We start from the raw sequence: 12,540 nt of genomic DNA, 5'->3' as shown, positions 1-12,540 counted from the left end.
GGCTAACCAGTTAAACCTGGAGTTACCATGGTTACCAGTACAATTTGATGGTACAAGTGGCCCTAAATCTAATATTTTAATACCAGGTCACTCACGATATCATCATATTTAACCGTTTATGTTCTTAACACGCGACATCTAAGGACACGCAATATTTCTCCGTATATAATGCTTTGTTTAACTATGTATCTAAAATAAATAATTGAAACATCTTCCACTCAAACAACTATTTATTAAATCACAAAAATCCTAATCTAATCTAAATAGTTGATGAAATGAACTTAGTCAGAACTATCTACTAGGAATCACTCTTTAGACATTGTACGATATTGTTAGCTGATTGTATATAAGAATTAAAAACAATACTGGTAAAAGAATATATACTTCTTGACGACCATTTTTCTTTTCATCTATCAATAACAAAGTTGTTTACAAACTCTTCTCTTTTTCGAAATTCTGACTGTGTTTAATTTTTATTTTTACATAATATGTATTATGCACACATGACAAATACAAAAGGTTAACAAGGAGAGATCCCTGAAAGGGATAAGTTCGCCTTTGTACAAATTATGTGTGTTTTCTTCATGGTTGTATGTTTCTTTTTGTACAATAAAGTGTTTTACTACGAGTATAGTCAGTGGTGGAGAGTTCATAAAAATCGGCTTCAACTGGTATGTACACTTTAAGATACATCTCCACGTACTTTATTCTACGTACCTTGGAAAAGTACGATAGTTTCAGCTTACCTCCAAATTTTCACTTAGCCCAGCCTCTGATTATTGTTTGCAAGAATTACTGCTAACTACTACTCCTAATTTCGTTTATCCGTATATCAAAAATATATTATGTAAACGCTACAACTACTGCCAATACCCAACTATTACATCTATCATCACAGTCTATGAAAACCTCCTTTATCTATCCACCAGTATCGTTCTCAATTCAAAGTTCTGCTGTTGGGTCTCAATACTTCTCCAGCACCGCTTCGATCATGGTGACTTCTGGCGCGATGCCGGCCTTCTTGGCGTCGACCTTGAAGCAGGCTGCGACCTTGACAACGCGGTTGCAGTCGTCTGGGATGTCGTCGTATTGCTTCTCGCAGTTGTGGATCAGTTCCACCATCTTGGCGGAGAGGATGTCACCTGTAATTTTTAAGGTCAGTTAGAGGTCAAGTCAAGTTAAAAAAGCGCTGACCGGTGGCCTAGCGGTAAGAGCGTGTGACTTTCAATCCGGAGGTCGCGGGCTTAAACCCCGGCTCGTACCAATGAGTTTTTCGGAACATATGTACGAAATCTCATTTGATATTTACCAGTCGTGTTTCGGTGAAGGATAACGCCGTGAGTAAACCGTACTAATCCTAATAAAGCCTAGTTTCCCCTCTGGATTGGAAGGTCAGATGGCAGTCGCTTTCGTAAAAACTATGCCTACGTCAATTCTTGGGATTAGTTGTCAAGCGGACCCCAGGTTCCCATGAGCCGTGGCAAAAATGCCGGGATGACGCGAGGAAGCTGAGATCCTGGGGTTCGCTTGACAACTAATCCCAAAGCGACTGCCATCTGACCTTCCAACAAAATATGTATGTTGTTTGCATTATTTTCTAGTAGGTAATTAATTTTATTTTACGTTGTAAGTTTTTGAACAAATACTTAGCAATTTCCTTCAAATACTAAGTAACTTACGTAAGATTAATTATTGCCATCTATCTTTGTTACACCGCTGCATCTACATCTGCAGGAAACCGTACATATGGCGGGTGACAGAAGCCTATGGAAGAGACTGGTCAGCAACATTAGGACATGATGTCACGATCCTCAGCATTGAGGGAACGACTGATGATAATGATGATGATGATCTTTGCAATCGCAGTAACTGTAATAATACGTGCTTTCACGTATCACGTACATATCATAAAGAACTTCCAACATGTTTATGAAACTAGAAACGCAAACTTCTGGCTATAAATCCAAGTTGTTTGCGCCCGAGTCCGGATAATAACGTAACACATTATTTCAGTCCTCGTACACAGTCGGCAAACGTGAGCACGCGATGCATTTTACACAAACTCTAGAGGCACATTCAGATATTTAAAAAGTTGATAACAATGTGAATAGTATACGTTTTCTTGAGGGTGACCGCTAACTGGGGGTGGGTGCTCGAAGCGGGCGCATGCACGCGGGTGTGTAGGTATGTGTTGTATGTAAAAACTGGCCAAGTGCGAGACGGACTCGCCCATGAAGGGTTCCGTAGCAGCAAGCAACATCATAAAATTGCGCGGTTTACGATTTATGACGATTAAAAAAAAACTACTTACTTTATCTCGTTCAAACCAATTTTTGGTGGAAGTTTGCATGGTAATGTATATCATATATTTTTTTAGTTTTATCATTCTCTTATTTTAGAAGTTACAGGGGGGGGGGGGGGGGACACACATTTTACCACTTTGGAAGTGTCTCTCGCGCAAACTATTCAGTTTAGAAAAAAATGATATTAGAAACCTCATATCATTTTTGAAGACCTATCCATAGATACCCCACACGTATGGGTTTGATTAAGAAAAAAATTTTAAGTTTCAGTTCAAAGTATGGGGGCCCCCAAATATTATTTTTCTATTTTTGTGTGAAAATCTTAATGCGGTTCACAGAATACATCTACTTACCAAGTTTCAACAGTATAGCTCTTATAGTTTCGGAAAAAAGTGGCTGTGACATACGGACGGACAGACAGACAGACAGACATGACGAATCTATAAGGGTTCCGTTTTTTGCCATTTGGCTACGGAACCCTAAAAACCACCGCACACGTCCGCGCCGGTTAGCGTTGCTCATACAATTTTTCATGGAAATCATGTTTTATAAATAAAATAAATAAATAAGAATAAAAAGTCATTGATTGTTGCAAAAAAACAAAACTAAACTTACAGCGACGAACAAAAAAAAACACAACACAATAAGCACAATAGGGGGAACTTCAAAATCGAAATATGCTTCCAGGTCAAGAAACTGGATATTTATAAAGGCGTGGAAATTACCGCACTCCATGCCACTTTTGTTTATGGTTTAGTGAGCGAAGAGTCAATAAAATGTATACATATAGAGCAAGGAAGTCCCTGGAAACTAGAGCGCGTTTGATGATGGAGGATATTAGAAAAATAGTTATGACTGCTCAAGAATCATTGTGCACCTGCGATTAAAAAAAACCGGCCAAGTGCGAGTCGTACTCGCGTTTCTAGGGTTCCGTACATAAGTCCGACTTACGCTTGACTGCACATTTCTAATAGGTTTCCCTGTCATCTACAGGTAAAGAACTATTATGTGTATTTTTTTCATAATTTTAGACCCAGTAGTTTCGGAGATAAAGGGGGGGAATGGTCATTTTGGCTATTTTCTTAAATAACTTCGAACCTATGTATTTTAAAATTATAAAAAAAAACATGTCCATCTTTGGGTCACTAATTTACATATGTGTACCAAATTTCTACCTAATTGGTCCAGTAGTTTTCGAGAAAATAGGCTGTGACAGACGGACAGACAGACAGATGCACGAGTGATCCTATAAGGGTTCCGTTTTTTCTTTTTGAGGTACGGAACCCTAAAAAGTGTGGGTAAAGTGGACATCAGCATTTACTAGCTGTGACAGGTTTTAACAATCCACATTTGGTCAAATTATAGAATCTTGTGGAAGTGTGAATTGAACATGTCCCATCACGTTCCGCGATTGTTACGCCATTTATGGTCCTAGCTAAATCGGTTGTTTCATACTTGCGCTATGGAAGTTCCAAATTAGCTAAAACCCTAAATCGCGTAACAATCGCGGAGCGTACATGAAGGCTCAAAGAAAGACCAGTGTCTACAATTACCCAGCTCCTCCCATTTGAATCCATCAAACGTAGGGATCTATACTGCAAAACGTAAATCAAGACCAAAAAAAGTATAGTTTTTCAGTATAGAGATGTACGTATATTCTTATTGTTGATAATTTCAAGTTTATTGACTGAGTAGAACCTCTTACCCTCAAGTGCAATGTCGTATCTCTGTGATTACCACATTTTAGATACTTGACCAAATACAAAAATAAACTAGTATTATGTTTGTATACCCCTAAAGCCGGTGGAGGTAGATCATCCGCTCCAGATGCAACCCTGATACGGACGGACAGATGGACACACGGACAGCAGAGTCTTAATAATAGGGTCCCGTCTTTACCCTTTAGATACGGAATCTATTCCTCGAGGGAAGCTCTTGACGTAGTCATGCATATTCCTATGGTACATTGCCTGCATCGTCTTGCAGCAAGAATAACTTGTTGGGCATGCACATGATGGCTTTGAAACAAAAGTTTGGAAATACCTTGAGGGAAGCTCTTGATGTAGTCATGCATGTTCTCATGGTGCATGCGGGCATCGTCTTGCAGCAAGGATAACTTGTTGGACATGCACATGATGGCTTTAAAACAAACGTTTGGAAATACCTTGAGGGAAGCTCTTGATGTAGTCATGCATGTTCTCATGGTGCATGCGGGCATCATCTTGCAGCAAGGATAACTTGTTGGACATGCACATGATGGCTTTGAAACAAAAGTTTGGAAATACCTTGAGGGAAGCTCTTGATGTAGTCATGCATGTTCTCATGGTGCATGCGGGCATCATCTTGCAGCAAGGATAACTTGTTGGACATGCACATGATGGCTTTGAAACAAAAGTTTGGAAATACCTTGAGGGAAGCTCTTGATGTAGTCATGCATGTTCTCATGGTGCATGCGGGCATCATCTTGCAGCAGAGAGAACTTGTTGGACATGCACATGATGGCGCAGCCCAGCTCGCGGTGGACCACCTCGAAGTCCTCGCGCCAGAAGTTGTGGAACTCGTCCAGAATTTCTGGGGTCAGCTGGGACTGTGGGTGTGGGTTGAAAATCTTTAATGTATGATGTCAATTAATGGGATCTCGTTCCGGATCGTACCTACCTGGTCCAACAGATCTCATTGGCCATTCAGCGCGGTAACGCTGCCAGCGTAATGGGGACATTTGAGCCAGGTACGATTCGTGACGGTTAAATATTGGTTAACTTCTTAGATTTTATAATGACGAAGCCTGTTGCGGATATCATCCTTGGTATGTTTGGGACGAGGCATGTTGCTGATTTGCATTTGTAGCCACCGGACGTAGCCTGCGTTGCGGATTTATTATTGGAAACATATGTAAGTACACGTTTATAATAAAATTATTTGAGTATTTGAATGTTAATAAAAATTAATTGAAAAATTACTAAATATGTATTAATGGGAAAAAGATGATTGAAGATGTTTAATATGTTACCATGTAGATACAACTCTTTTTGTACCTAAATTCCTTAATGAAGGAAAAGAGGCAGTTATACCCCTAAAATACTTATTGATCGATCTTTACCAGACAACTTGTAAAGGAAGACAATATAAATACTTAACCTTGTTTAGAATTCGTTCAAAAAAAAATGTTTAGCTTTGATTTTACTGCAGAACAAATATACTCTATCAGAAATTGCAAGATTGTAGTCACTTAGCGCATTCAATATTATCCTTATATTACCGATTGTTACGCGGTACCCTGCGGCTCAACTCGTATTCCTTGGGGACTTTAACGCCCACCACGAGGAGTGGCTGTTCCCGTTCAAGAATACTTGCCACGCTGGGAGGGAAGCGCGCAAATTTGCTGTATCCCTAAACCTTACCCAGCTGGTAAATGTTGCGACGCGGATACCGGATGTTACTGACCATACACCCAATTGCCTTGACCTTCTGCTGACAACTGATCCAGACAGGCACTCGGTTTCGGTCTCAGCTCCGCTAGGATCGTCCGATCACTGTCTAGTGAAATCCGTGTCGATCCACTCTCCTCCTGATCTCTGCCCTAGGGGCACGAAGAGAGTATGGCGATACGAGTCAGCGGACTGGGATGAGATGCGGCATTTCTTTGCGTCTTTCCCCTGGCGGCAGGTCTGTTTTTCTTCGGGTGACCCCTCGTGTTCTGCTGAGGCTGTTGCGGATGTGATTCGGCAGGGAATGGAATATTTCATTCCGTTCTCCGACCTATCGCTCGATCACAAGACCCGAGCATGGTACAATTCGGACTGTGCTCGAGCCGAGGCCCTTAAGCAGTCTGCATACCAGGCTTGGGTATTAGCCCGCGATACCAAAGCTGGAGCACAGAGGGTTCGCGCGAGGAAAAAAGCCTTTAACTCAGCTGCCAAGTCCTGCAAATGGGTGCTTCGAAAGGCTCGATTCGACCACGTCAGTCGAATAGGGGCCAAACTCGCCTCCTACCCTCCTGGTAGCAAGCGGTTCTGGTCCCTGTCGAAAGCGGTCGAATCCAACTTCTGCCGACCCACATTGCCACCTCTGCAGAAACCTGATGGGACACTGGCCCACTCCGCGACAGAGAAAGCAAACTTGTTTGCTTCTCTGTTTGCGAGCAATTCACGTCTAGATGCAGGCTCAAAACTTCCACCTACGCTACCTCAATGCAGTTCCTCTATGCAGAGAATTGCTATACATCAAAAAGAGGTACGCCGAGCTCTGCAGAATCTTGACGTGAATAAGGCCAATGGACCAGACGGTATACCTGCACGTGTACTAAAGCAGTGTGCGCCTGAGTTGTCTCCTGTACTGACATGCCTGTACCGCCTCTCTCTCCAAACAAGAACGGTGCCGAAATCCTGGAAGCTTGCAAACGTGCAGCCAGTACCCAAGAAGGGTAGTCGTGCTGATCCCTGCAATTACCGACCAATCGCCATTACCTCCATGCTCTGTAAAGTCATGGAAAGGGTACTTAACGGCAAGCTGCTGGCATACCTCGAAGCAAATGATCTGCTCAGTGACCGTCAATATGGCTTTCGCCGAGGTCGGTCTACTGGGGATCTTTTAGCGTATGTCACGCACTGCTGCGGCGAGGCCATCGAGAGGAACGGTGAAGCGCTTGCTGTTTCACTGGACATCTCGAAGGCCTTTGACAGGGTTTGGCACGCAAGTCTCCTTAGCAAGCTTCCTGCATACGGCATCCCTGCTGACTTTTGTAGCTGGCTATCTGATTTCTTGAGTGAACGGTCGATCAGAGTAGTTATTGATGGCTGCTCTTCGGACCTCATGGCCATTGACGCTGGTGTTCCTCAGGGGTCTGTTCTCTCCGCAACCCTTTTCCTGCTCCACATTAACGACATGCTGCAACCCAGCATTGTAGGTTATGCAGATGACAGTACGGTTGTTGAGAGATATTTGGCTAGTGCAGGGGACAGCAGGGAGGATATACGTTCACAGAGAGAGGCCATGGTTGAGCGAATGAACTTGACCCTTAGTCTCGTTTCCCAGTGGGGTGATGACAATCTGGTCACGTTCAATGCCTCCAAAACGCAGACGTGTCTATTTTCCGCAAAACGGAGTCCATTCGACCTGACTCCTTCTTTCCGGGGTGCATCTGTACCTATTGCCGACAGCCTGGAACTCCTCGGCATGGAGCTGAGTTCAGTCCTCAGCTTCGGCAGCTTCATTGAGTCTAAAGCACAAACTGCGGCCAGAAAGCTGGGAGTCCTAAATAAGGTGAAGCGATACTTCACACCTGGACAGCTTCTAACACTTTACAAAGCTCAAGTCCGGTCGTGTATGGAGTATTGCAGCCACCTGTGGGATGGCTCAGCTAAATACCAACTCGCCGCTTTGGACTCAGTGGAGCGCAGAGCCAGGAGGATGATTGGCGACAAGAAGCTAACGGCTAAGCTTCAGTCTTTGGCCCATCGGCGGAAAGTCGCCAGCCTGTCGGTATTCTACAGGTTGCACTTCGGGGAGTGTGCCCAAGAGCTACACGAGCTTATTCCACCGTCCCCATTCTACCATCGGACTTTTAGACGCACGGCCGGTTTCCATCCTTACTTGGTAGATATTCCACCAATTCGCACGAAGCGCTTTGCTTCTACTTTCCTTATGCGCACTGCCAAGGAATGGAATTCCTTGCCGGCGTCTATATTTCCGTGTTCTTATAACCCGGCAACCTTCAAATCAAGAGTGAACAGGCACCTTCTGGGCGAGCTCGCTCCATCGTAGGCCACGTCTACGCCTCGGCTAGTCTGTGGCCATGAGTAAGCCCATTCATAATAAATAAATAAAAAATATATTATTTTTAGACACAATGATTCTGATAAAGCAAAAAATTGCTTAAATAAGGTCAAAGGCTATTTATTCCAATACCTTGTACGTGATTGAAAGTTATCCAAAAACATTAAAATCTTTACTTCCTCGCGGCATTGTTCCAGAGCCTTCCCAAAATGCGCAGTCACATGGCTCATGACCTCCGCGTTGCCGTCCACCATCCTACCCCCCACCAGCACCAAAGCAACTAGCCAGTACAACGCCATTATGCCGATAACGCCCACCATCCGCCGTCACATCAATATATCAGAGACGGATTTTTTCGGCCGCTAATTCTCTATGATTACTCCGTCATATCGTGAACCTTAAGAGGGGGCTAACGGAAATATTAATTTTTACTCGTCAAAGGCAAACACCATAAAATATATCACGAAACGTAATATATTATTTATTTGCAAGTGCAGACTTCAACCAAAACCTTAAAAGTTAAAGTTGGCTCGATAGGAAAAATCACGAAAACATTTCTAATTTAAATTTCATTTGCATATTACGTGATATATACCCGAGCCATCTAGTCCGATAGCAATAACTTTTGAAGTTATAAGATTATTAATGTTGCTTATTTTTTACATATAGTTTCCAGACCACATACTAAACCTAATAATAATAATTTGTGTCATCCTAGGTATTTGCTTAGGTAGAAATTTAGGTATTTCTTTTTTTAAACAGCATTCGGTAAAAACAATATTCGAGATGAAATTCTTTGTTTCCCTGTAAAAGCGAAGTGGCTTCCGACATACACACGCATTTTGTGTCATTTTCATCCACGGGTATAATGACATTTAATAAATACCTAATAGTGAACCTAAAATGCCTAAAATAAAATTATAGTCGGTAAGTGAAGTGTTGTACTTCACAGGATATTATAATATGTTATTCAAACAAATGTGTGTCAAATTCATCCACCGCTTTTATTTTTAATATTTTTTTTTCTTATAAAAATCAAGTATCTGTCACAAAAAAATATTCATGTTATTAAGTTTACGTCTACATTATTATAATGCCACATCGAGACAACATTCATAATTTGGGTCATTTTCAACCACGGTTTTTTACTATTTGGCAAAATAAAACTTTGCATGAACGGCGTACGCGGGGAAGGCTACCTACGCGGGTAGGGTGCTTGTTAGATGAACATTATGGCTTCTCTATCCGATGGGCCAACGCCGGCCACTCCAAGGAACGCAGCCATGCGGTAGAATGAGATAGCAATATCACTTGCTCCCTCTAACGCATAAATGCGTCCCTTGGAGTGGCCGGCATTGGCCCATCGTGTAGAGGAGCCATTACAGTGTATTTATTTCATTCGGAGGCATCTTTTCATAGGCTCCTCATACTGACCAACATTCGTGAAGTTCGCAATCAAAAGGTACTACTTTATCCTTGCCATAAGGACTCTCTGACAGGTTATTTGTATAAAGATACAATAAAGTTTCGTCTTTATGGTAAACGACAAAGTGGTCCCTACCTTTTGAATGAGAATGTCACATCAGCGCCTTTAAAAATTACTTTTATTCGATATTTAGAACACTTTTTAAGATTATTTTAAGACGCAATGTATTGCTAATTTTGTGATGTATAAAGCCTGGCAACGTCAATTATAATGATGATGATGTACATTGAATACAAGACTTCATAAATTATAAAAGTTATTGAAAAAAAAAGTATGTTCGTTTGAGGAGCAGAATATAATTGTTTTAATTATTTTGGTGATATTACGGGCTCCACCGGGTTGGTATAATTATGAGAAAAAATGTTGGCTTGCGATTATCGTTAGCCACGCCCCCCCACAACATAGCATGAATTGAATGCAATGAAAATATTTGCACTTGCATGTGCAACTATAATATGTACCTAGTTGATACATAATATAAAGACTGATTTTATTAATTTTAGTAATATATATTATTACGATACCTTTTGGTTCAATTGGCGTAAAGGACAAAATGCTACTTTTCAGGAGACGCGAAAAAACTGCATTTTTTAAAAATGTTTATAATATATATTTGTGGTTTATCGAGCTATGTTTTTGATGTGTATTGGAAAAGTACTCAAAATGTTAGTCTCTTTAACCTGAATTAGCAATCATATCTATAAATTAAATACGAAAGAAGTTAATTTCCTTTAAAATTGGTCAAAAACACTATGAATGTCCTTTACGCCCATGAAATTTTTGATAATTTAGTGAATCTTGTTTATTAGGGGGACGTAAGAGACGTTATCAGACTATTTTATTCCAAATTCGGGGTGTATTAGTTACCAGTCACGGTACACATGTTAACTTTTCTCAGCATAATTTACTGTTACGAAGCTTAAAAATGTATCAAACGGTAGTTGATTATGCCAGGTATATCCCGATTAGAGTTATAATATGTAGTATAGTATCTAAAATCCTAAGAACTTTGTTTATTAAAATTTTCATACATAGGAATTTTACATCTTAAAAATAATTACACAGTAACTATTAGTCAAACCCGTTCTTTATCGCTTCCGGTGCAAAAGTGCCCATAATACTCATGGCATTACCCCGCTGGATGGCTATGGACAGCCTCTGCACCAGAAAAGATTCAGAGTGGGGATCCTCTCCCTTTTGCCTATGTCACGCACAAATTGTTTCGCGTCAGCACCCCAGCAGCCCTCAGTTTCCTCCGCAAAAGGGACGAAAATAAAGACGACATGAAAAATCATCAAGACAAATGAAGGGCTTAAAGGACGACAAAACACATGTAAGTCATTTACAACAATATTTATAGCGGTAACCTTTACGATAATATCCATATTTCTAATTTATAACTGGTAATTTACCATTGAGATAAGCTGTTTTTGCAAGCTCATAGTGCAAAAATTGGGTCATAAAGGCAACTTTTTAAGAGATATCGAACGAAAGCGCTTGGAATTCTGAACAAAACTGTATATAACGACTACCGTAGGCTCAAAGGGCGTAAGGGACAAAATTGCGAAAATACAGTTATACTCAGTATTTTTTTTTCTATCGAATAGTATTATTTAACGTCTCGATAACTTGAAAAAAATGTCCTTTAAGCACTATGAAAAATCAATGCTTGAACACAATTTTCCAACGCATTTGGCCGTATCTGCCAATTCAAAAAAATTTTGTGAGACATTTTGGCGTAACTCCCAACTTTGTGTATGATTTGCGTGCATGTCTTTTGCATGGGAAATTTTATTAAATAAATATGTGGTAATTTTTTGTCCGTTACGCCTCTTTGCGCTTTTTGAGTGCTAAATGTACGTTACGCCCACAACTAATGGATGTTTACACGAGTGTTAGATAATTCAATGTACGAGATACGCCCCCATACTATGTATAATTTCGGGTTTATAATTGTTGTTTTTTTGTGTTTAAGTGGGATGAGCTAGTTATACTTCCCTATATCCTTGTGAATTTTTTTATTAAGTAGGTACTTGCATTACCTGCTCATGTGCTCATTGCTTTATTTATAGGGTTACTAAATTTTGACAATTTAAACTGAACTAGTGGGTACTTTTTCATCAGTTTTATGAAAATAATAAAATATGACTATATTCAAATGATAATTATGGCGTTTAATTAAGGTAAGACTGATAACTTTTAGTTTTGTTTGTGACTGGGTCATTGGTAATACCTATTGATTAAAACGTATCATTAATACTTTTTTGTTTAAACCCTAATTTACAGGATTACCCTTATGAAAGTTACTGTTAAGTTAAATTAACGTTTGCATTTAAAAGTACGTAAGCCTGGCCTTTTTCTACTCTAATGTAATGTCATAAATATGCGATCATATTCATTAAGTTTTACTGAATAGGCATATGAAATTTCTAAACTACTATTGTACCTAATAGTATTTTTATGTAAAAGTAAAATTTATAATCTAATTAACATTACAAACAGAAATAACGCATAATACTTTCTATAGTTAAATTAATTTATTAGAAATTGTTGTATATCAATATATACATCAATGGTAGGACAGCAGTGATTCTGTTGAAGTAATATACCTAAACAAATAAATAGAACATTGTTTTAGTGGCTCAGAAAACGACCTTTTCCACGTTTAAGTATTCAAAATAACAAAAATGTGGAAAAACTTAACAGTGAATACTACATCTCTATATTTTTTCGGAACAAAAATGTAAATTATAGTAAGTACTTAGAAGTATAGTGTTCCCTAAATGCAAGTAGTAGCAATATTGGCAATATGGCAACGAAATTATTGGATTTACGCCAAATGGTACTAAAACAGTTTAAAGTTTAGTACATTACGCCCTTTTTCTAATAAGATAAACAATCAAGAAGAGACGTAAGGGACGCCCTTCTTAAAAACAGTCGTGTTTTTTGGCGTAACAGACATGCTATTTTCGTTAA

At 39.9% G+C, this 12,540-nt stretch overlaps 1 protein-coding gene across 1 annotated transcript; it reads right to left on the bottom strand.

The window, feature by feature from the left end:
- Positions 1-212: 212 nt before the first annotated feature.
- On the bottom strand, positions 213-8,396 carry LOC134671706 (general odorant-binding protein 2-like). The gene is made up of 3 exons (XM_063529539.1): positions 8,255-8,396; positions 4,710-4,890; positions 213-1,142 (listed from the first exon to the last, which is right to left on the bottom strand). Exons 1-3 carry the CDS (start codon positions 8,375-8,377, stop codon positions 964-966), a joined length of 483 nt encoding a protein of 160 aa, XP_063385609.1. The 5' UTR covers positions 8,378-8,396; the 3' UTR covers positions 213-963.
- Between the last annotated feature and the right edge of the window lie 4,144 nt (positions 8,397-12,540).

Source organism: Cydia fagiglandana, chromosome 16, assembly GCF_963556715.1.
Source record: "Cydia fagiglandana chromosome 16, ilCydFagi1.1, whole genome shotgun sequence".
NCBI classification, from domain to species: domain Eukaryota; kingdom Metazoa; phylum Arthropoda; class Insecta; order Lepidoptera; family Tortricidae; genus Cydia; species Cydia fagiglandana.
Note: the sequence above shows the minus strand (reverse complement) of the source record. Positions and strands in the feature narration are given on the sequence as shown.

Coding starts and splice junctions, on each gene's coding strand:
- LOC134671706 (XM_063529539.1), bottom strand. CDS start 8,377: ATGGCGTTGTACTGGCTAGTTGCTTTGGTGCTGGTGGGGGGTAGGATG. Junction 4,891..8,254: donor TGGAACAATGCCGCGAGGAA/GTAAAGATTTTA, acceptor CCACACCCACAG/TCCCAGCTGACCCCAGAAAT. Junction 1,143..4,709: donor CATCAAGAGCTTCCCTCAAG/GTATTTCCAAAC, acceptor TAAAAATTACAG/GTGACATCCTCTCCGCCAAG.